The 26311-nt window shown below is 39.4% G+C and overlaps 1 protein-coding gene across 1 annotated transcript in view; it reads right to left on the reverse strand.

Annotated features, from left to right (window-relative positions):
• Window positions 1-26311, reverse strand: part of RTKN2 (rhotekin 2) — an 88877-nt gene that overhangs the window by 17077 nt on the left and 45489 nt on the right. The window contains 3 exon segments of the mRNA XM_043983979.1: window positions 10299-10430; window positions 12522-12628; window positions 17575-17669. Coding sequence (XP_043839914.1) covers window positions 10299-10430; window positions 12522-12628; window positions 17575-17669 — 334 coding nt within the window.

The raw sequence follows: 26311 nt of genomic DNA on the forward strand, positions 1-26311 counted from the left end.
TCCTCCACATATAACCAACAAAACTCTTTAAGAAGAGACAGTAAAAGACACCCTATTTAAAATAATTGTAGATAGCATAAAATATCTGGGAGTGTATCTGCCAAGACAAATCCATGAAATCCATGTATATAATTATAAAACATGTTTTATATAAATTTATACAAATAATTGGAGAAACATTAATGTTCATGGGTAGGTAGATCCAATATAATAAAAAGGCAATTTTCCCTAATTTACTTATTACCAAAAAATGATTTTATTGAGCTAGACAAAATAATTCATTTTGAAGAACAAAAGGTCAAGAATATCAGAGGAATGAATGGGAAAAAAGGACTATATTATAAGGCAGTAATTATCAAAACTATCTGGTATTAGCTAGGAAATAGAAAGGTAGATCAGTGAATAGAGTAGACGTAATACATAAAAGTAAATTATTATAATAACCTCAAGTTTGACAAATGTAAGATTTAAGCTTTGGGGATAAGAATCCACTATTTTGAAAACTGGAAAGGAGTCTGGCAGAAATTGGGTACAGACCAATATCCCATACCATTTACCAAGGATAAAGTCTAAATGGATACAAAATCTAAATATCAAGGGAGATATCCTGAGAAAATTAGAACATGGAATATTATCTATCAGACTTATGGATAATTTGAATAAATAAGAGAGAGCATTATGAGATGTAAGATGGCTAATTTTGATTACATTAAATTAAAAGGGTTTTGCAGAAATAAAACCAATGTAGCAAGATTAGAAGGAAAGCAGAAAATCAAGGGAAAAATTTATAGACAGTTTCTTGGATAAAAGTCTCATATCTCAAATATATAGAGTACTTTGTCAATTTTATAAATAGTCAAAGGATATGAACAGTTTTTTGATGAAAAAATCAAAGCTATATATCATTGTATGAAAAAATGCCCAAACTCATTAGAGAGATGCAAATTAAAATAACTTGGAGATCTCTCATACCTATCTGATTGGCTAAATGATAAAATTTCCTAAATGACAAATGTTGGAGAGGATGTGGAAAAATTGGGATACTAATACACTGTGGTGGAACTCTGAACTGAACCAACCATTTTGGAGAGCAATCTGGAATTATGTCCAAAGAATTATAAAACTGAGTATACCCTTTGACTCAGCAATATCACTAATAGGCCTGTTTCCTAAGGTGATCAGGAAAAGTAACCTATGTTCTAAAATATTTATAGCAGATCTCTTTGTGGTGGCAAAGAACTAGAGATTAAGGGGATGCCCATTAATTAGGGAATAGCTAAGATTGTGATGAATACTCTACTGTGCTATAATGATAAACAGAGTGATTTAATCAAAACGTGGGAAGACGTGCATGAAATAATGAAGAATGCAATGAGCAGAACCAAAGGAATGTTGTACACAGTAAAAGCAATATAGTTTGAAGAATAACTGCCCAAATAAGAACTGATCCATTGAAGTATGCACAGTATGGTTATTTATCTGTCAAAGTTGGTTCTCTCTAGTGTGTGTGGATGGGTGGAGGGAGGTATACAGTTTAGAACTTAAAATGAAATAAAGAAACAAAAAGAAGCATGGGAAGATTTAGACAAACAAATACAAAGTGAAGTAAGTAGAACATGGAAAACAATGTACACAACTTCATGTTAAAAGCAAGAACCTGAAAGTAGTTGAAATTAACCCCTGTGAAGTGATGTGAGAAGGAGCCTCATCCCACTTATTGGCAGACATGGGGAACTATGGGTATGGAAGAATCAGACTTGCTATGTGATAGCCTTTACAGATCATCATTTCATCTCTAAAGAGTGAAATTTATACAACACAAAAAACAAAAGATAATAAAAGTTCATTTAAAAAAGTGAATATAAGTGACCCCAGCCTAAGATTTAGTTATACTTTTTTTCCCAGGGTGACTAAAGTCATCCAAATTACCAGTGGCCAAGGACAAGCGGACAGGATGTTACTCTAGAACATACTCAAGTCTCATTTAGAAATTTACTCATTAGATTTTGGGATCAGTTTCAGAGCTAAGATAATCAAAGGGATAAGATAGCTTTCTTTGAAGGGATGTCCCATAGATAAGAGCTTCATCCAACCTCAGCTGACTCAAACTAAGAACAGTAGTTGTTCAGTCCTGTCTAACTTATGGGTTTTCTTGGCAAAGATACTGGAGTGCTTTGCCATTTTTTTCCTCCAGCATATTTTACAGATAAGGAAACTAAGGCACATAGTAAGCATTTTAGTAAGTGCCTTCAGGCACTCCTTCCCTCCTTTCCTTCCTTCCTATCCATTTCTCTAACAATTAAAGCCATCCCAAATGGAACAGACTCTATGGAGATAGGGCATGCCCATTATTAGAAATATCTAAGCAGAAATGGACCCTTGTCATGCTGTTGAGGCTCTTGTTCAGGTGCTGACTAGACCAGCCGAGGTTCTGTCCATCTCAGATTCTGCATTGTGTGGCACAATTTCAGACACACACAAGTGCTTTGTGAGCTTCAAAGGACACCAAGACTTTGGCAGTGACTCTGCATATTAAGCTACATATCACTAAAATGAAGGCAGAACTAGGTATGAGGGACACAGGAAGGTCATTTTGCTTGCAAATTGACCAGATTTAACCACTCTATAGGTAAACTGTCATGTCCATTAGGTGATCATATTTTCCTGGAATAGGATTTCTTTTAAAATATTTTTATTAATATACCAACATTATGATTTCTTATTTTCTTAACACACCAGTATTATAAGTGCTGAGTTCGGAGTCAGGAAGACCTGAGTTCAAATCTGACCTCAGACATTTACTAGCTGGGTGACCCTGGGCAAGTCACCTAACCTCTGCCTCAGTTTCTTCATCTGCATAATGGAGATAATAATAGCACCTCCTTCCCAGGGGTGTTGTGAGGATCAAATAAGATTGTAAAAGCATTTAGCACAATGCCTGGCACATAGTAAGAGCTATGTTAGTGTTCTATGTTAGTGTGTGACTATCAATGTATGAATAGTGGTTTTGTGAAAAGTAATGAATTTATTCTAAGGACTTTACACAGATGCATGAACACTGAGCACTTCTTACTGAACAGTGCTAATGTTTGACAAGTAGGTATCATGCTTCTTAAAAACACCTCCCCCCAAATGGAGAAACTGAGGCAGAAAGTTCAATGTAGGACACACTTTCATGTAAGCAACAAAATAAGCAATGCTATGCCTGAGTGGAAAGAAAATTCTTCTAAATCAAATAGGGCCCAAATGGATGTGCAATCAAGGAGCAACAGAATTGGGGTCCTTTTTTAATGAGAATCATTGGGACCTTGCTGAAGAAATGATGCTGCCTTAAGTGGCCTGGGGACAAAGCTGGGGGGTTCCTGCTTAGATCTGTGGTAGGTTTCCACTAAGCCCCTAATGGTCTCTTTGTATCCCCCTCTCTCCTCTCTGTGGGTTTACTGATTCAGGCTGCTATTGAACATGCTGCCAGAGTGATTCAACCAACCTCCTAAAACATCACCTCCCAACCATGGAGTGGCTTCAGCACTGGGAAAATCTGGTTCCCTCTGCATATGTTATCTATCCTACAGGGTTAAATGATGATTTTAGCCCAGGGAAAGGGTATTTATATATTAAAAAGTCTTTCGACTGACATTGCTAATATCTCAAAGCAGGAGGAAGTAGTGAGTTAAGTATTGTGAGATATTGCTGTTACCACTTAAGAATGAAATCCGTGTCATTTTCAATAGGCTGTGTTCTTTCCCTTTCATTTTAGTCTGTTTTCAACTCAAAACTGTCACAAAGTCATAGAAAATGTTACATGTCTAATCATAATCTACATTTGGTACCATTGGGTTAAATCTGATGTCACCTTTAGAGAATAAAAAAGGGATTTTTATAGATGAGGCTGCATATTTTAATATAATACCAAGGTAACATTTCGTATGAAAACAGCTCGATAGCAAATCTGATGAATCTGCTCATTTAACATCCTTCTGTCTAAGAAAGTATGAAATGCAGTAATTCATCCGGAAGTACTATACATCCCATTAACTCAGGTAACCATAGATACCACCAACTTTTTTTTTTTTAATTTGAGAGGTTAAAAAAAAGGTGTAAATGAAATGCAGAATATATCATTTAAATTAACTCTGAGGTTTCATCACATAAATACACAGAGATAATTATAACTCAAGGGAGACCACTCCTCTTGTAGGAAGCAACCTAACCCTCAGAAAAGCGAAGAAAATAAATAAGCGGCTGCACCACAAAGTACAGTAGGGGATGTGATCCTGAAACACGGCTCTGGCCTAAGTGTCAAATGAGAAGAGGTTAGGAAAATAGGATGAATTTCAGGGAAGTATTATTACCATGTGAGGGAAGCCTATTATCGCATACCTTAAAAGAAAGGACAAAAGAGTTATCCAGCACAGAACAAATCCAACCAACAAGAGAAGCTTCAGGCCTTCTGCTAAACTGGGAGAGTCTCTTAGCTGATAGGGATTATCTGTTAGGATTTTTTCTTATCCTTGGCTGACTTTCCTTTGTTGATCAGAATGGGGCCAAGCTGTCTGGCCATCTATACCCAACTAAACTGGTGTCTTTGGAGGGAAACTAAAGGCAAATAAAAAAAAACAAAAACCATCACGAGGAAGGGAAATCTGGAATCTTGGACAAACTGAGTGGTGGTTTCTCTGGTCCCAAGGGGAGCAGGTTGGCAGAGATGACTTTCAAACTCTAAGACAGTACCTAGCTTTCTTTGTGTCTTGCTCAAAGTTGTCATTCAAGAAATGCTTACTGATAAAGCTTGGTCCAAGGAGAGAATGTTAGATTTGGAACCCAAGGAGCTGGGTTCAAATCCAAGCTCTGCCCCTGTTTACCTAATGTGGGATAAATCGCTCTTTCTCGCTGGGCCTTAGTTTCTGTGAAATGAAGGGGCTGAACTAAATGGCTTCTGTAGGCCCTTTTCTGGCCTTAAATGTGTGATCCTGCAAGAAGAATAGAAAAGAAACTGACCTTATCTGATCCAATCAGAAGCACTCACCCCTTTTAGATATTCAACCAGAAGCGAGATAACCTAGGAATTTGGTAGATGGAATTCCTGTTTCCATAAGGGACAGACAAGATGAGCGCCCAGACAGAGAGGAATGAAATCTACTCATCTGTAACCCACAATGGAAGGAGTAGGTGTGTGCACAAAGAATAAAGTGAAATCAGGAGAATGACCCCAATTGTGCAACACCAGAAAAGTCTATGAAACAGAACACAGGTCTCCTACCTTCCCCACGTGGAGCTTGTGAACAGGAGATGCGTGTGAGATATGTGAGAATAGTCTGGGCACTCTGAAATGTGCTATATTCCATGATATTTTTTTATGAACAAATTAAATGTTAACTGAAAATGGTTTTAACTTTTAACAAAATAAGCCTTAAATCCCTCGGATCCGTGACACTCAATGTTGCTGGTGTGATCTTAATCCAATTGAGGAATTATGATTGAAATAACCAGGCTTGGAAATCGTGTGGTTTCATTTCTTTTTTGCTTTGTGGGAGCAATTTAGTTTTCAGTAAAATTTGCTTCCCAAAGGACCACAACACATATTAAAGGTTAAAAATAATAGTTCTAGGTTTGAGGGCTAGATTATAATAATATAGTCCAGGGGTTATTAATCTGGGGTCCATAAACTTTTTTTTTTTAAGTATTCGGACTAGTCTATTTCAAAAGAATTGGTTTCCGTTGCAATCCTCTGGGTTTTATTTTATGCATTTAAAAACATTTGGAGAAGACAGCCCCAGGTTTTACTAGACTGCCAGAAGGGTCCACAACACAAACAGGATTAAGAAAGCCTGCTCTAGTCGAATCAGAGGAAAATGAGGCCCAGCAAGGTTGCCCAGAGTCACATGGGTAGGGTGGAAGGGCTGGAAGTCTTCTGACCCATGTCCAATGTAATTCGAAACCATTTAATATAGGCATATCTTGTTGTATTAGTGTCTCGTTTAAGTATAAAATCTGCATATTAATTGGGAAAGAAAAACCCCAGCATAGAAACCCAAATGCAGCTTCTGGGTTCTCTTTTATTTGCCAATGGATAAAGCTCTGCTTAGCAAAATGTTTCCTTGAACATTCTGCAAAGGGATTCTGGGATCTCAGTTAAGTACGTGTCATTGAAAATGTCTTTATTTAACAGTATTCATACGGATTGATTATTTTTTTAAGTTGAAGCAATGACTTTGAAGTCATTCAGCCTTTCAAATTTAGATTGAGAAGGGGGAGGGGGAATAGCTGTCAGCCTGTTCTTCTGCCAGTGTGAGTATCTGTCCACAGATGGCTCCCTATGAAAATTAATGAACTGACTTAGCCTTACAGGAAACATCATTTAGAAGGACAAGAATTCTAGTAAGAGTGCAGACCAAGTAATCAAAACAACAATGCTATGATTTATGTACCTAGCAACCACTCCCCCCCGCAAAAATGTTTTCATGTCATCTTTTTAAAACCCAGTTTTTCTTTTAAAACTAGTTCCAAGAAAGAGGAACAAAGAAAGAAGAGGACTCGGATCTTGATGGAGCAGTTAAAAAATCAACCATCACATGAAGTGAGAGCCAGAATTCTGAAAATGATGAACATTTAAACAAATGAACCAAGCCACCAACATGGCTTTGAATAATGAGGCTGTTTGTTATGGGAGGTAAGAACCCAAAGGCGTCACTCACTAAGACAAAGAGCAGACCATGCCCACTGACACTGTCCATTCGAGGGCCAAAGACAAGTCCTGCCCCCTAAGGGTTAGGATATAAAACTCAATAATAAAGAAGTTCACTTTTGTATGTTTTATGCCTTTCAAAGGAAGAACATTTTAAAATTGAGAAGCAGACATGTGAGGAAATATAAAATCAACTAGTAACATCGGAAAAGTTTACCGAAGTCCCATGGGCTTGTGATACTGCTATTAATTAAGAAGGAAGAAGCCTCCAAGAACATAGGTTTATGGAATGAGAGGATGGTTTTGTGGGTATAGGGAAAGTAGAAGATTGGGGATAAAGGAGGTGAGGAGAGAAGTCCTCAAGTAATTTAAGGAGGTAAAAGAGCAAGGGAACAGAAGAAAACCCGCTGACCAATTTCATTTTCTGAAGTGAGGATTTTTTTGGGGGGGGCGGGGCAATTGGGGTTAAGTGATTTGCCCAGGGTCACACAGCTAGTAAGTGTCAAGTATCTGAGACTGGATTTGAACTCGGGTCCTCCTGACTCCAGGGCTGGTATTCTATCCACTGCGCCAACTAGCTGTCCCATGAGGATTTTTTTTACAGAAAATATTTATGAAAGGGCAAACTTTTAGGACAATTTTTTGTGTTACTGTTTTATGCCCAAATATGTCCTTATTACCTCATAATCCTAAAGTTGCCCATGGGATTTGGAATTGCTGAGCAAACCATTAGAATTTATTAATCCCAAAAGATGTTTGGTACTCACAGGGACAGCTTGGTATAGGGGAAATAATATTGGCTTATTTAGTCATCTTAATGTCTGAATTTTATCTGAATGAGTGAACATCATAATGAATGAAGGAGGAAATGACTCACTACTGACATAAAGATTAAAAAAATAACATAAAACTAAAAAAAGAAAAATAAGAAAAAACTGGACCCATCGAACTCTGGACTTATTTTTAAAAAATCATCAATGATGGAAAATAACCAGGTGGAAGACAGAGCATGGACACAGGCTATATTTAGTTTGTAATATAAATATGCATAAATTTGTTTCCTCCAATAGAATGTCAACTCCCTGAGGTCAGGCTATTTTATTTTTATCTTTTTATTTCTAGTACTTGGCACGTACCATTTTCTTTTCTTTTCTTTCTTTTTTTTTTTTGCACATACTAATTTCTAAATGCTGACTGATAAAATAATTTCAAATAGACAACAGATATGATCTAGTTATCAATATCTCTATCCATCTATCCATCCATACATCGTCTGGTTTAGAATTTAAACTAATTTGTAAAATCTTATGGAGAGGACTGATGGAAGGAAGGCCGTGGTGCAGTGGATAAAGCACCGGCCCTGGATTCAGGAGGACCTGAATTCAAATATGGCCTCAAACACTTGACACTAGATGTGTGACCCTGAGCAAGTCACTTTACCCTCATTGCCACCCCCCCCCCCCCAAAAAAAGATGCAGTGGATAGAGTACAAGAGATCATCCAACCAAGCAAAACCAACCAGAAAGGTGAAAATGGAAGGACAACCATCAAGAGACATCAAGATCTGAAAAGACTTTCATAGCAAACTTTTTACCCAACAACCAGTCAAGACGCATTTATTAAGCACCTGTGTGCCAGGGACCATGCTAGATGTTGGTGAGCATATATAAGTATCTATAGAACATAAGGTGATTTCTGGAAGGTCCAAACACCAGCCACCTAGGGCTTAGGAAAGACTTCTACTATCTGCCTCCAGAGAAAGAACTGATATTGCCTGAATATAGATTGGAGCCTGCTATTTTTCATTCTTTTTTTTCTTTTTTATGCAAGTCTTTACATACAAAATGACTAATGTGGAAATGCTTTAAATGATTGCATATGTATAAAATACATCAGATTGCTTATTGTTTTAGGGAGGGTGGAAGGGAGGGAGACATAGAATTTGAAACTCAAAATTTAAAAAGTTTAAAAAATTGTTTTAACGTGTAATTGGGGAAAAAATAAAAATGCTCTCTTCCAAAACATTTCCTGTCCATATTTCAAAATTACTCACTATTCCTTATAAGACGGGACCAACTTTGACAATGAGCTCTTATCAGAAATACCAAGGGAGGCATATCATGGAGATGGATGCTTGCTCCCCCCTCCTCCTCATCAGCAGTTAGGAAGGAGATCAAGTTGAAGAAGTATTCCATGTGTATTTTTTGTTCAGTCATGAAAGTAGTTTGTGTCACCATTTGGGGTTTTCTTGGCAAAGATACTGGAGTAGTGGCTTGCCATTTTCTTCTCCAGCTTATTTTTTACAAATGAGGAAACAAACAAAGAGGGTGAAGTGACTTGCCCAGGGTCACACAACTAGTGAGTGTCTGAGGGCAGATTTGAATTCAGGTCCTCTTGACTCTAGTCCCAGTGCTCTATGCACTTTGGCGCCACCTACCTGCCCTCCATATGTACAGTGCCCCTTAATCTTAGTACACTGCGGATTATCTCCAATTTATCCTGAACAAGCCTTGTTTGTACATGGTCGGTCGTTGACATGTCTCATCCATTAAACTGTGACTTTTTGAGAGCAGGGAACTGTGTTTTGCCTATCTTAGTATCCTCAGTGCTTTAGTGACTGACTGATGGTGGGGTACTCAGGATGGTACTCTTGGTGGATGACACCGTGATGGTGGCCAGTGAGAGCTTGTGGCCACCATCACTAAGACATTGAGATGTCCTGGGTATGTGAATATATGTAGATGTGTGTGGATATGTTGGAAAGACAACACAAATGGCCAAGTTGGGCAGGAATTCAGCAGAAGAGTGGGCAAGATTGCTTTCAGAAAACTGTAAAACTCCTTTAATTACTGCCCTCCCCTTCTCCCCCAACAGAGGTCCCTCTTAATGCCAGTGTTGTTGGATCCCAGAGAGGGTGATGCAGAGGAGGAATGGGGTGGAGGTGAATAGGTTACCCTGTGGAACCAAGAGAGAGCTTTGAAGAAGCAGAGGAAAGAGATTCCCATTTTCCTCTGGAATTCTTTAACTTCAAATTTCTGCATTTAATCTAGTACCTCTGCTTTCTATGAAATGATTTTTCTCATGAGCTAGATTGCGAATAGTCAAGAAGCAAAGCCTTTTGGACCAGGGGGCCAGGCACCGAGGCCCTCCCCCATAGCCCAAGGGCCTGTCAGTCTTCCCAGCAGCAGGCTGGGCCTCACCTCAACAGTTCTCAAAGGGTTCTTTTAAAGCACAAAGGCTCATCCTGAGCATGGATGGAAACAAGAATCAGAATGCGCTTCATGACAAAGCCAAAGGATAATACAGATTATACAAATTAACAAGTGCTTATAAATATCAGTTTATGGGATGCTGGTTCCCTAGCAGAGGCCTTCGCATCTACCCATAGAACCGATGTGGCCACTCTCTGATACCGTGCAAAGCGGTGTGTAAGATTTACCATCTAGAAGAGAATGTTTTAAAGCACGGCTATGTTTTGGTGACCAAAATGTGTAAAAAGGCCCGCAACTCCTCAAGAATTCTAAGTCTGGGGGCAAAACTGAACTGGCTAACTTGGAAGCCATCAAAAGCCATATCTTGTTTAGGACTTTTTTTAAAAAACATCATATTTTACCTTGTTAAAAGGCACCACTAGAGTGGGCTTCATTTTAGCTTCAATTTCTTCTGGGCTGTAATAGCAGAAGAGTTGGCCACCTCTCAGGACACAGTAGAGCCTCGTCCAGATAATTAGGCCATCCACAGTTAGCTGAGGAAGAAATAATCAGCAAATTAACAACTTTCTCAGTCTTACTCATTTTAATACAGTGTTGAAATTCTCCAAGTTTCTCCTGTTTTTGCCATTTGAAACCAACGAGAGACTTCCCTTTTAATTCCCTGTGAAGTAAATCAATTGCCCAAGATCAAAAAGCGAGTTAGCTTCAGGGAATTAAAGTCCCAAATTCACAGAGAATCTAGACTAAAAAAGAAATAAAAAATACCACAGAGCTACTCCCCACACAAAATCATAATCAATACATTGTTCTAGGAGATCTTTCACTGGATGAAGCAAGTCTATTAAAAATTAGTGTTTCAAACGCAGTGGCAATCCATCAAATGACCCAGCAAAATTAGAAAAATAACTTGGTGATTGTTTTGCCACACTTTGCTGGGAACACTGAAAATGTCAACTACTCAGTAAGAATGCAAATTTTCTTTTCTTCTAATAATGGAATCTCAGGGAAAAAAAGCTATTGATTCATGATAGTCCATAATGAATTATTTACTGGATGGAAATAACTATTTATGGTTATAAATAAATCAGTAGTAGGTGGCACAGAGGCAGATTTGGAAACCCGGGGGCCTCAACAGTGCCAAATCCCATCTCTGCCAGAAACTGCCTTATGTGAGAGGTGTCAAGCATTTCCCCCTCCCCAAATCAGGCCTCTACAAGAAGGGGCCTTCTGTTGCCGCTGAACAACCAGGACAGCTAGAGCTGGGACGGGGGAAATGGGGAAGAGCTCTTACTCAACAGATACATCAGGCCCCCCTCTGGCTGAACCCTCCCTCCCTCTTCCCACAGACACACAGAGACATCAGGAGTTCTTGACTGTGTCCCAGACTCTTTGGGCAGCCTGGGGCCTCTTCTAAGAAAAATGTTTTTAAAGGCATCAAATAAAACCAATCACAATGAAATGTTCTCCAAACAATTTTAAGTTCACGGACACAGGATACCTATACATGCACATGTGCATGTGCACTTACTGAGAGAAATGATTTTTTTGTTTTGTTTTGTTTTTTGTTTTTTGCGGGGCAATGGGGGTGGGTTCAGTGACTTGCCCAGGGTCACACAGCTAGTAAGTGTTAAGTGTTTGAGGCTGGATTTGAACTCAGGTCCTCCTGAATCCAGGGCCGGCGCTTTATCCACTGCGCCATCTAGCTGCCCCGAGAAATGATTATTAATAACAAATAATTGGGGGAGATTCAGATTTCCCTTTTTCTTTTATCCGCATTTCAAGACCTCAGTCTCAGAAGGTTGAGCTAACTTCCTCCTCTATCCAGACCTCACCCAACTGGGGAAGCCCCTGTGTTCTGCTCAGGTTTGGGTGGGGACAAATTCTTTGAAAAGATTTCTCAAGGCTAGGGATAAGAGAAGTAAATGAGGTCATCAAAGTTCATTTGAATAGGTTCAGCCCCTCATTATAATATTCATTCTCTCATTGTTAACCAGTCAGTTGACTGTCACCCTCAGGAGAACCCCTCTTCCAAGCAGCATATAAGCCATGATTGTCTTTAGTCTGAGAGACAACCAAATGACAATCCTATAATAAGATAATAATCAATAGATAAAATAATAATAAATTAATAATGCTGGCATTATTAATAAAATGATTAAATTATGTGTTGAACCTTTTTAACACATGTGCATGCTTGCACACACATGTATGCATGCATGCATGCATGCCTGCATCCCTGATAGAAAAGCACACCTTCATGTTATATGTCCTCCATATGTTTGGGGCAGCCTCCTGGCGTGGGCTACAATGCCGAGGAGCCCTACAGCAGTAACCTCTTAGCTTCCACTGTGTTGGACTTTCCCCTTGTAAGCCCAACTCCAACAAAGATCTTTTTTAGCTTCTAATGAGTACATAAGCACACCAACATTGGTCTAATGATTGATCAAATTTAGACATAACACTTTAATGACCCCATAAACTCTGATATTCTACAATAGACTTTTCCCTATTGGAAGAAGGCCAGAGAGCAACATCAGTATATACAGATTTAATTGGGTGTAATATTCTCTATTACTTCAAACAGACATTTGCTGCTGCTACAGAATATGTAAAAGCATTCTAACCTGCTTATTAAGAAATCCTTTGAATGCATCTTCAGCCATGCAAGCTGGCTGAGCAACTAATCGGCAGCACATGTTGCCATACAACGGAAGCCAAAATGACGACTCTTCTGTTTAAAAGAAGAAGAAGAAAATCAGGAGGAGAAAAATCACAACCATTGTGTAGTGACAGAAACTCGTTTAAGTCAGTTACAAAATCCACTTTAATTTCGTGATATTTTAACTTTGTATAACAATAGGTTCTAAAATTCATTTTTTAGCATTATAAGTGGTTGGGATGCTTGTTATTCCAGTGCTGTCTGAGGCTCATTCTACACAGAATACCAGTGTCATGATCAGATACAAACAAATGTTAGAATAAATCAAAGAGATCAGCATGGAATTGGTGGATTTGGTCAGGAAAGGCCACAAGAAAGAAGTATTAATAGCACTTATGCCATAGTTCCGCTAAAATAAACAGGGGACTTTTGGTGAGTCACCTTTTCTTTTGCTGCTAACAAGTCAATAAAAGGGGGTTGGGCTTTTGGTATGCCACATTTTTTTTTTTTTACTAGACATTTCCTAAGAAGTTGCTAGGAAAAAGCTGATTTCTCTATAACAAATACCCCTTCTCTAACTGGATTTTATTATGAAAATTAGTTAGGTTCCCCCTTTTAAAAAAGTGTCTCCTAAGCAATATCATGCTTGAGACTATAATAAAACTTCCAAATATTAAAATTTAATAAAAAATTTAAATATCAAAATATTAAATTTAAAAATTACTTGTTGTTAGAATATTAATAAGACTATACATATGAATACTCTGTAACTAAAATTCAGTTTGGTTGGGTGGTTTGCAGGGCTTAAAGGAAAAAGAATAATGACTTAGCTTAACTAAACAGAACAGAGTCGATGTAAAAGCCACGGCAGCTTTTGATCAAAGCTCTTCTCCAATGTGACATAGCAAGGTAACACACCACCACTTCTCTTGGGCTTCCGAGAGACCTGGTTTCTCAGCAGTTTGTAGAAACTGCTGCCAGGTTTTCAGAATGAATGGGAACCTCATACCCATCAAAATGAGGGTGGGGGGGATGATGAAAAACAATGAAAGGAAATGCCGGGTGGTGTTATGGAGAATCAAACTTATTTCTTCACTGCTGGCTCAAATAGGTTCAAATATATTGAAATTTTTGGAGAACAAGTCAAGACAAGAGGTATTTGCTAAGCACATGCTACTGTGGGGCAATATGGTGGTTAAGAAGACCCAGGTTGAAGTCCTTCCTCCCATCCATCCTGGCTGTGTGATCATGGGCAAGTGATCATGGCCCAAAAACTTGCTAAGAGTTCCATATTGGGTGTTCATTATATGGATAAAAACACAGGTTTTAACCAAAGACCCACATCTAGCCCCTCAAGAAAAAAAAAAATTCTGTAGGATACTTTTCTCAGCAAATATGATTCAAAGAAAAAATGCAATAATCCCCTCCCCCTCCTTAAGAAAGGTGTTCCAGGACCCTGGAATAAATGGAATAACCTGGCAGTTTACAGCCAGTGTTACAAAAGGAATCATACCCTTTGATCTAACAATGGCATTTTGGGGAATATACCCTAAAAGCACTATCAAAAACAAAGAACTATCAGTTTAAAGATTTTCACAGAAGCACTGCCATCGTAAAAAAAAAAAAAAAAGGAATTGATCCAGTTCAAAAAGAGGGGAATCTGTGGTATATTAGCCAAACAATCAATAAGTATTTAGTAAGTGCTTAATATGTGCTAGGCACTGTGCTCAGTGTGCTGGGGACAGAAACTTTGCTTAGGGTGGAAGGGATGATGAAGACTGAGGCCTGCTCAACTGTGAGCTTGCTTCTGATTTCTATGCCAAGGAGAATGGCTACTGCATTGGAAATGATAGAACAAAAATGACTGAAAGGGGGTGGATGCAAAACATAAGAGAATGAGAGAACATCCAGCTGCTCAATTCACTTGTCACAGATGAACTCCATGCTCAGATCCTGAGAGAACCGGCCTATGGGATGGCCAAGCCTCTGTCACTGATGGCTGAAAGAGAGAGGTGCCACATGGTTGGCCCAATTTCCAGTTTGCAAACTGGAGTCCATAAGCTTGACATTGACTCCTGGGAAAAATCCAAAAAGTGTCATTAAAGATGGTTGACCATTAACTAGAAAGGGAAGTCATCATCACAAAGAAAAAGTCAACATGGATTTATCAAGAACAGATCATGCCAGACTAACCTCATTGGCTTTTTTTGGACAGGACTACAAAAGTAAGGAGATGAGGCAGATGCTGTGGATGTCATTTACCTAGATTCCGGTAAAACTTTTGATAAAGCTGCTATTCTGACGGAGAAAATGGAGAGGTACAGAGCAGATGATAACATCAGATGAACTCAGAACCAATCAAACAGCTGGACTCAAGTAGATGTTAATGGTTCCATATCAATGTGGCAAGAGGTCTCCAGGGGAGGACCTAAGGCATCTGGGCCTGGCCTCGTGGAGTTGGACATTTCTGTCAATTGCCTGGATAAAGGGAGAGAGGGCATGCTTATCCAATTTGCAGAGGACACAAAAATGGGAGGGACTGCCAATACACCAGATGCCAGAATCTGGATCCAAAAATCTGGATTGAAAGGAATAAGATGACATTCAATAGGAACTGATGTAAAGTCTTATATAAGTGTAAGTGTAAGATGGGAGTAGCACAGTTGGGCAGTGGTTCTGAAAAAGACCTGGGGAGCCCACGGGACAACAAGCTTAATAAAGTCTTCAGAGTGATGGAGCAGTCAAATGGTGTGAGCTAATGCTGGACTGCCGTGACAGGAATAGTGTCCAGGAAGAAGGAAGTGACAGACCTGTCATCAGGCCACACACAGAAGACTGTTCGGTTCTTGGCGCCCTAGTAAACAGGACATCAGTAAGCTCAAGAGTATCCGGAGGAGGGTAACCAGAATGAAGATCGCTTGAAGGAACAGGGTCTTTTGAACCTGGAGAAGAGAAGACTCCAAAGAGGACACGCAGAGACATTTTTTCTGGTCGGCCCCAAAGGGCAAGTCAAGAACAACTGGTGGAAGGTGCAAAGAAGGCAACATCAACTCCACGTCAGCAAACATTTCCCAGCAATGGGAGCTAAGGCAGAGCAGGCTGCTTGGAGATGCCGTGGGTGTCCTTCTTTAGGAGGCTCCCCACTCACGGGATGTTTGTTAGGGGGAATCTCACTCATGGCTGGGATGGAGCGCCAGCTCCCCACTCCTGAGATTCTGTGAAAAAGCGGGAACAGCACCTGACTCCGAGGAGCTTATATTCTAATGAATGGAATGGACACTATCAGAATGTAAATATGAGGAACAGGGCTAGAAAGACCTTCAGGAAATAATGCAAATCAACAAAAGCAAACCCAAGAGAACAAGGCATACCATGATTGTACTCACGGGAGAGGGAAAAGAAGAGTGGATGGACAAATAAGTAATCCTGATGAGCACAAGAGGGAGGAGCGAAGGGGGTCGAGCTAATGGACCACCCAACTTACAGGGGCAACCATACCTGGAAATGCCAGATCACACTAAGGGACTGGCCCCAAATCATATGTAACTTGGAGAATGCCTGCATTTACATTCTGTCTAGCTTTGAGCCAGCATGGCCTCAGAGCCCGAAAGATCCGGGTACAATCCAACCTCCCTGTGGCCCTGGGCAAGTGAATTAACTTCTTGGCGCCCTCGGCCGGTGGCATCAAGCCTCGATAGAGACAGGGGGCCGCTAAATGTGCACATAAGGGTCCCTGCAGGGCGTAAACTGACTTAGTTTTAAAATGCCATGTTAACTAAGCTTTACTGTATTTTTAGTTATTTTAATATTTCCCAATTACATTTTAATCTGCTTCAGGCTGCACTGGAGGGTTGCAGGCTGTGTGCTGACGGTTCTATCTACTCTAGACAACTCTTAGACTAGAAGCTGCAAACAATGTGTCAACCTGCATTAATAGAAGGTCTAGTCTATAATAACACGTTTATAATATGTACATATAATATTAATTGTATGATATGATTACATGATATAACATAACATGACAACACAATATAAACATAACATAACAACAGCTCTAGTCTATCCTTATCCAATTTCCTATAAACATATTTAATGGCTAAAACCAGCCCCCTTAGGACTTTAGAAGGAGTATTTATGCTTCATACACCTTGAAACATACATTATTCTTGCAAAGTTATTAAGAATGTAGTATTTAAAACATATAATACAAAACAGATTATTATTATTCATAATAATAAATAAATAAAAATAATAATTTTGGCCTTTTATTGAATCAATTGAATCTTGATTAAATTTTCATTTCCAGAATATGCTAAAATCTTCCACTGAACAATGCTGTAACTGATCTAGTTGATCCATTAGAATACAAGCTACTTGAAGGCAGAGACAGTTTTCCATTTTTGTTTTTTGCATCCCTAGTAGTTAACAAAGGGGACTATCTTGAGGCCTCAATAAGTGGTTGTTGAATGGAACAAAGTCATAAAAATGAACCTAGTCCTCTAGTAATCTAAGATAAATAAAGAGGTCCTCTAGTAAAAGCGAACCACACAGCTGAGATAAACCTCTTTGTAGGAAAGTGGGACAATCTGTCTCCTGGACAACTGGGACACAGGCATTATCTGTTTCCTACCACCGGAGCGGGTGGGTTCTCAATTTCAAGTCTGTTGGCAAAGTCTCCAACTGCCCCTTAAACTTCCCGGAGGAACTGCAGTGGGGTTGTCTATTTCATAAGGGGGAAATGGACCTACATCTTTCTCTTGGCTTTCGTTGTGATGGGAAGTCTCATATAAACATTCCCATCCCTTCCCATCCCATTCCTCAATTACTCTGTCCCTGGAAAGAGCAAAGAGGAAACAAGTCTGAAGGCCAGTTTGAGAGAGGTCATGTCCAGAATGCTTGAACACAAATCCACTGACAGACTGAAGAAAAGAGATGCATCTTTGAGAGAAACGTGCTAAAATGTGAGCATTGTATTAGCTATGCTGTATATTTTATGAAACGATTAAAAATAGACTTACCATTTCCCGTAATAGCAAGAGTATGGGTCCTGAAACTGTCATCAGTATTTCCCAGGGTCAGGGTGGCATGTGCTAGCAGACCGTACCTTACATCCCTAATAGTAAGAAATAAATTCTAAATGAGTATGATAAAACATCTGGGTGTCTGGGGAGATAGGCGGCAGGGGGATAGGAGAGGGAGGTGGTGGTCTGATCCCAGTCAAGCCAATACATATTAACAACCAAACAGTGTAGTAAGCTTATTTCCCCTTCTAGGTTTTTAAGTAATGTTTGCAAATTATTTGGAAAATTCTCTATAAAAATATAGATATGCAAACACGTATAACCACACAGACAGATATGTTTCTTTGGAACATTTACTCGACACAACTGATATTTTTCTTTTTCCAAGGTTTAATTAGTTCAAAATTTTGGCTTTCCTCCACGGCATAAGACAGTTAGGTAACTTGTTTTTCAATCCAATAGCTGCTTTAAAAAAATTTGTCTTCTCCATTTTGCTATGTGCTAAAATAGCACCCTTGTTAAAGGCTTTTAGGAATTACAGCAATCAATTTCATCATATTGCTCTGAGTACATGCTCATATAAAATTGATAGGAGAGAAGTAAGTTAATTTTCTTGCTTTTTATTTGTACCAATTTTCAAGAAGCTAGCGAAGAAGCTGGCATTAGCATCAGAAAGACCTGAACACTTTGTTGTTGTTTTTTAAAGGATAGTGACATCTGGGATTACCTTTGGCTTTAGAATCAAAGGTACCTAACTGATCACAGCAGAATTAATTGTTGCCAATGATGTGGAAGATTAGTGTGGTGCTGCTAGAGGGTGTTATAATAATACTAGTGTTGAGGGGCAAGTGAAACACTTGCACTGTTGTGCATGTTTACTTATTATTATTAAAATGTTTCCACGTTATATATATTATGTTAACATAGGTTAGGTATGTGTGGGAAGATGGTGTAAACGGGAGAGTCATTAAAAGCTGAATGCAAATAAAACTGTGCACAGAACAAGGACTTTTTCACTGGGGCGGGTTCTCCCTCCAATGATTAGGTTCACAATTTAGTCAATATTTTTTGAAAGTTGTAATGTCCCCCAAATGCATCCCTATCACACACTGCCCACCCCTCCCCCCCTCCCCCCCCCCCCCGCCCCCGGCCCTGTCACCACCCCCAGAAGCCTGGTGAGGAAGAGCACTGGTTTTGGCCACACACATAGTCCATATTTAAAACCTTTCTGGTTTGGTAGGATCTGTGCTTTCCTGGCACAGCCTTTAAGAGTTGAGAATCGCCACCATGCCACAAGGAGGCAGCAAGGAAGGAAGCCATTAATGAGGATGTAACTAAAGTACATCTTTTGCCAAAGCAAAGAATTAAAAACAAATTAGATAGATGTCCATCAATTAGGGAATGGTTAAACAAAGGATGTGAGTATAGGATAAGAAATGATGCCTGAAGAATTCAGAGAAGTATGAGAAGACTTGGATGAACTGATGCAGAGTAAAGTAAAGCAGCATCAGAAAAAGAATTTACACAATGACTGCAATAATGAAATGGGAAAAATCAAATGACAGAGAAAGTGAAGACTGCAATCACAATAATCAAGTTTATCCCCAAAGAAGAGATGTGAAATCTCAGGAAAGGTACCTCCCTTCCCTTTGCAGACACACAGAACCAGAGCTCTGAAACACTGCACAGAGAGCCACTCTCAAATGGGTAGGTTAGTTTGGTTGAACTGCTTTTTTGTTCCTTTATTTTGTTCATCGTTATTGTGATGGTTCGATGGCTGGGGCCAGGGACTGTACCCCACAAATTATTTTGATGAAAAAAGACCACAAAATCTTCTGAAATCTTTCAGAATCTCAAGTTATGCCAGAATGCTCTTTGCATTATGGTTATAACCCTTCTGTCTTTATTTCTTAATCTGAAAGTACCATATTCATATTCGTAAGGCACTTAGAGAACTTCCCCAAAGGAAGAGGCTCAAACATTAATGTACCATTTGTGAGGTTGTGACTTGGTCTAACCTTTCTAGGAAAAATTATGCAAGAAAAGCCACTAAACGGTTCATGTTCTTCAACCTAGTGATCTTACCACTTAGCATTTAAGCAAGGTGGGAACAAGCATTTAAGTGTCTGCTATGTGCCAGGCACTGTGCTATGTATGTGCTTTACAAATATCTTATTCAATCCCCCAAAGAGGTCAAAGACAGGGGAACAGGTTCCATATAAAGCAAAATTATTTTCAGCAATGTTTTTTGTGGTAGATTTAAAAAAAAACACACAACAAAACAAAGTAGGAGCAAAACAAAATTTCAGCTGGGAAATGGATGAATAAACTGGATCCTATGAATGATTATAGTAAAGATAATGAATTCAGAGAGACATGGCAAGACTTGCCTCAACTGATGTAGGCTGATACAAACAGAACCAGAAGAATATTATATCCAGTGACTAAAATAATTTAAAACAAAAACACTAAGAGGAGGTAGAATTATAATTCATTATAAGGACCAATCTAGAGAAATGAGGGGGAAACACACAGAATTATCAGATGACATAATTGGAGAGGCAGAAGGATCTACAGCAGCCACTCAGTCCAGGTCCTTCTGGAAAAAAGCCTCACGACACCCACCAAGCAGCAATCTGCCTCCTTAGGTGGCCCAATCCAACCGCTCTATTAGGAAAATCTCCCTCACATTAAGCCTAAATGTGCTTTGTCACTTTTTACCAGTTGTTCCTAGGGAAGCCCACTGGGGCTTCAAAGAACAAACTTATTCCTTCTTCCATTTCATCATTCTCCAGATGGAATAATAATACACTCTAACTTTCCCAAGAATTGAAGTTAAACTCATGGATCAAAAGTTTATAGATTCCATTCTTTTCCACTTTTTGACAACTGAGACAATCTCTGTCCTTCTCCAGGACTTCAGGACATCTCCTCCCCACTACAATGATCCCTCAAATATCAGTTGTTTCTTAATCACACCTACCATCTCTTCCAATATCCAATCATGGACAGCAAAATGGCCTCAACACCATTAGCCATTAGGGGAAGGATTAGTTATCATTTAGACGAATCAAAAAGTTGACAGTTGTTCTGCTTTGAACAGATCCCTCCAGCAAATGTCTGGATAACCAAGGTTGCCCATCATGACTACATCATGCCAGGGAACCAACCTTGTCATCTGCTTCCTGAACCCCTCACCTGTTTCTCCTTTTTGTTCAGGTGATCAGTAAAAGACTCTGATGACAAAATTGCTTCAGCATGTTCCTCCCTCCCCACTGATTGATAGGCACTCAAATATCCTCCATCATACTCTTTCTGGTTCCTAGAATTCCTGACATTCCTCTCAAGGGTCTCATCCCCCCAAGCTCTGTGATACCCATTTCCTTTTGTTGCTTGCCTAAACTTTGTGGCCTCAGGTTTTATCTCGGTGCCCTTTTTTGGATTGTTATCTCCTTTGAACCTCGGAGTCTCCAACAGCTACTTTTCTATACTTCTTTCAGTGGTCTCTGGGGTGGTTTTCTCCCTCCTCCATCGGTCCTTTGTAGCTAAAAAAAGTCTTTTGATTACATTTGCAAGACATTCAGTATATGCATTCTTTCAAGACTTTTGTTGGGTGTACTTCTTCCTCCTCTTAGCAGAGGGGAGGCAGGGCTATAGAAACATAATAGGTTTTTCTTTGTTCAAGAGGTTTGGTGGGTAACATTTGGGGTTTAAGGGGAAATAATGGTAAAAAAATTAATTTTTAAAAAAAGAATGAGGCAAAAAACATGAGGCACTTTAAAAATATTTTCTTTCCTGATATTTTACTTTATGATATTTTTATTTGAGGATAAGATTCTGAACACTTTCAGGTTTAAAAAGCACCTCATTTTAAAAAATCTTCACATAATCCCTTTGGGGTTCATTTCAGATATTATTCCCATTTTAGAGATGAGGGAACTTATTCACACAGCCTATAAATATCAGAGGGGAGATCTAAACTTAGGACTCTCTTGACTTAAGTCAATACATTTTCCGCTGATTCGTTATAATTCACCTTTAGAAAGCTTCAATGTCTTTCATATCAGTGACATATTTTAATAAAAATCAATCTCGCTCTTCCTCTAGGCCTCACTATGGCCTGGAAGTGACCCAAGGGGTCTCTCCAAAGCTACATCAAGTGAAGCTCTCAAACCCCACCAAAGGTTGAAAATGGCCACAGGTCCAGCCCTGCTGGACTAGGCCTGAGGAACACCATGAGATCAGTGGAGGCAGTGTCCACCCTGATGGAAACACAGACGCTCCAAGGATTCAAGGAAGCACCTCACTTTACATAAGAGATTCATATTCTTGACAAGTTCCACATAAAGCTAACTTTTCTAAATTTAATCTTATTGTTAAAGGTCTCAGAAGCAGTTGCTATTTAAAGGAATCCTAAGGTGATTCATTTTGTAAAGTGATTGTCTGTTTGTAATATCAGATTTTCACCGTATGTTTGCTTAAAGCAAGGTATAGCTAATACTGTGGGAGCAGTGATTTGTTGGAATCAACCCCAAGTGATGGATATAACAGCAAGCCTACAGAGGCACCAAGTCAGCAAGCAGTGAATTGAGGGGCTGGGAATCTAGCTACAAGTTGCATAAGACCAAAGTCCTATGTTCTTCCAATAAAATGGAGAAATGAATCCAATCAGGAAGCGTATTAAAAATTTACCCCTAAAAGTTCCGTGTCTTCTTTCAAATAAAACAATGCATGTTGATATTTCAAGTTACCTCATTGTTCAAACATGACTAATTATATCAATTCTGCCAAAAATAACAATGACCTCACTTTTAAAATATTCTTGTCAGTATTCCCCTTTCTTTCTAAAACATTACATTCATTCCTTTTAGCCAACCTCAACACTGAGTTTCCAAAAATTTAATCGGTAACTATTTTTCAAACCAAATAGGCTAATCAGCATGGCAATTTCTTGTCCAGGAAATGTTGAAGAAAACAGAGGGATACTTTAAAAGGCATTCTGAGAGAAACATGTCATATTTCTAAGAAATTGTCACAGAATCCTACGACAGAATTCTATACTGTCATTCTTCAGATGGGGAAAGTGAGGAAGCCCGGGGAGGTTAAGAGACCTACCCATGGCTAAACAAGAGAGGTTGGACCCAGCTGGGACTACTGATTATAAATCTACTGTATTTTCCATCCCTAATATTGTTTAAGCCTATTAAAAGATGGATCACACGATCTCATTCCAAGGAGCTCCATCTCAGTTGTTTACTTCCCCTCTTGGATTGTAGGATGGGTGGTTGAAGAAGTGTCAGGTAGAATAAATCCTGGACCTTCAAGGACACCATTTTCACACTTTAGACCCCCACAGAAATAACTTTTTTTTGGGGGGGGGGCAGGGCAATGAGGGTTAAGTAACTTGCCCAGGGTCACACAGCTAGTAAGTGTCAAGTGTCTGAGGCCACATTTGAACTCGGGTCCTCCCGAACCCAGGGCCAGTGCTTTATCCACTGTGCCACTTAGCTACCCCCAGAAATCACTTCTAATGTAAGCAATATTCTGGCCATACTACAGGCTATTACTCTAGTGCTAGTGCTAGTGTTCTCATGACTGAAAGGGGATCAGGACAGAATTGTAGAATGTTAAAATCCGATGATTTTAGGGATGCAAAGGATAGCAGAGATCATCTACTTCAACCTTTTTGTTTTACAGAGAGAAAAATTAGCTTTTGAGACATTCTGACTTATATCCATTAATAGACAGAACTAAAGGGAACCTGGAGGTTTTATAGATGAGACAGCTGAGGCGCACAAAGGTCACTTGCCCAAGGATGCCCACCTATTTAGAGCCTTGGCCAGCAGCAGCATTAGAACTCCAGGCTCCCAACCTTTCCATAAAGTATGCTGCCATGCTTCTCAGCTGCTCAGGAATGGATCTGGACATACTTCTCCATTCAGGCCGGTCACTCCTCAATACCTGCTCCAAATTTCCAAGATGTCATAATTCTCCTTCCAGAGATTGCTGCTCAGACACTACAAATTGTACTTTTCCTGAATCATGGACATAGCTGTCTCCATGTTTGACTTCACCTGGGAAGGAGTGCGCTTGCTTTAGCTCTCTCCTTGCTCTTTTGACATCTCCTTTCTCTTTCTATATAAATAAAACTATTACCAAAAAGCCAAGAAACAAGGTTGTATAAACTTTCTTGAGCTGCAGTAGGGCTGAGCAGAACAAAGAGAGTCTCCCATAGAGCCAAGACTATGGTCTGCTGCTGGTGCAAGGTCTTAGTCAACAGAATGACTCTCCACCAACAGCTGAAGTGCAATATCAGACAGTGGTCATTTATTGTGCTAAGAAAACAGGAGAAAGGGGATGAGAAACACTTGTGTTAAGACTAGCATTTTTGTGATATAGAGTTGGAGACAGAGCTCAGGCCTGTAATTTCACTAGAATTGAGAACTCCTAGGTGAGGATATTCCCCCCTAGCAATGCCTGTTGGCGCCTTCTCTGACCTGAATTCTTATAGTCTTTGAGAGTCGCCTATGCCACTGAGAAATTAAGTGACTTCCCCAGGGTCACACAGCCTATATCTATTAGAGGCACAAAGATCACTCACAGAGGTTCTCGGTTTGACTGACAAGAAAAAGGAACCATTCCTGCCAAGAATAATATATGCTTGGCCTTAACAAATAATTTAATTCAAGACATATTAATCAATGATGCAACTCTCAAAAGTATATCACACCAGGCTCTGTAACAAAATATTGATTCTCTTATTTGGTCATCTCTTGACACAAAATGTATATGAAATAAGACACGGACCCTCCATTTCTAACCCTGGGCTCAGTATTGTAAACAGTCCTGCCTTGGGTTATGTTCACAAAGTTTTGAAAGAACACTGGGGAACAAGATGGTGGGATCCAGGTAGCAACTCTGCTGAACTCTCCTAACCTTCCCCTCCAAACAATTTAAAAATATCTCCTAAAATAAAATGTTGGAACAACAGAGCTAATAAGAAGTTGGAGTGAGATGTTTGTCCAGCCTACCTAAGAGAAGTTGGCAGGAGAGGTTTGTGACCTGGTGGTTGCAAGCCCAGAGCACAGTAGCAGCATTGGCAGATCTCTCAGCCCACGCAGCAAGTGGGCTGGAAAACAGGTCAGAAAAGGATTATAGCTGGCACTGACTGGCAACTCTATTGTTCATCTGCAGTTTTGGGTCACAGTTCTGGTCAGTCACAAGGGAGCAGGGGCCTAAGTTGCCATTCCAAAGGCCAGAAGGAACACTTGTACTTATGGCTGCACTAGAGCAGGGGACTTAGTCACAGCTCCAGGGCCAAGAGGAACCTGTGGCTGTAGGGGAACAGGGGCCCCTCCCAGGTAAAGACCAGAGCACAGAACAGGAAAGCAGTGACCACACCTCTCTCAGTATACTATCTCCTTGGAAGCACCAAAAACTTGTAGAGCCCCAAACTCTCTCTGAAAATAGCAGCATGACTTCATAAGACATCAAGAAACAATAAAATGAAGTGAAAAGAATAAGATGAAAGAAAATATGAAATATCACATTTTAAAAACTGACCTGGAAAAGATCTAAAGGAGAGATGATTTAAGAATTATTGGACTACCTCAAAGCCATGATCAAAAAAAGAGCCTAGACATCATATTTTCAAGAAATTATATCAAGGAAAACTGCCCTGATATCTTAGATCCAAAGAGTAAAATAGAAACTGGAAGAATCTACTGACCGCCTCCTAAAAGAGATTCCACAATACAAACTCCTGGGAATATTATAGCCAAATTCTAGAGTGCTCAGGTCAAGGAGAAAATATTGCAGGAATCCAGAAAGAAACAATTCAACGGTCATGGAGCTACAGTCAGAATCATACAAGATTTAGCAGCTTGCACTTTAAAGAAGCAGAGAGCTTGGAATGTGATATTCTAGAAGGAAAAGGAGCTAAGATTACAACCAAAACCCAGCAAAACTATATAATCTATATAGTTTATATAATATAATATATAAAAAATATATAAAACTATATAATCCCTCCAGGGGAAAAAAATACACATTTAAGGAAATAGAAAACTTTCACATTCCTGATGAAAATAGCATAGCTAAACAGAAAAATTGATTTTCAAATACAAGACTCAAGAGAAGCATATGAAGGTAAACAATAAAAGAAATCATAAGGGATTCAATAAGGTTGAACTGCTGAAATTTAACAAACATGAATTTAACTGTTAACATTTAGCAATATTTCATGACATTGAAGACTTCCAAGCATTCCTGATGAAAAGACCAGAGCTGAAAAGAAAATCTGACATTCAAACAGAAGACTTGAGGTAAACATGAAAGAGTAATAAGGGATTCAACAATTTTCTTTATGGGAAGATGGCACATGTAACAACTTCATTATTAGGGACTTAAGTTATTAAAGAGTCTCCATAGACAGAAGGCATGAATGTGAGTCAATTATATTGGGATGACCCCCACACACGCACAAAAATAGGGGTGAGAAAGAGACGCAACAGGAAAAATGTAAAGGGAGAGGTAGAAGGGGAAACTTCTTACATGAAAGAGGCCTGCAAGGAAGAGCTTTTATAATGGAGGGGTGAATGGGTAGTGGGCGGCAGGCATCAGAATACAGTGATATACTATTTATAAGAAATAAACCTGAAACATACACACACACAGAGTTAAAATAAAGGGCTGAAGCAAAATCTACTGTGCTTCAGCTGAAGGAAAATAGGTG

This window comes from Dromiciops gliroides, chromosome 2 (assembly GCF_019393635.1).
Source record: "Dromiciops gliroides isolate mDroGli1 chromosome 2, mDroGli1.pri, whole genome shotgun sequence".
Lineage (NCBI taxonomy): Eukaryota > Metazoa > Chordata > Mammalia > Microbiotheria > Microbiotheriidae > Dromiciops > Dromiciops gliroides.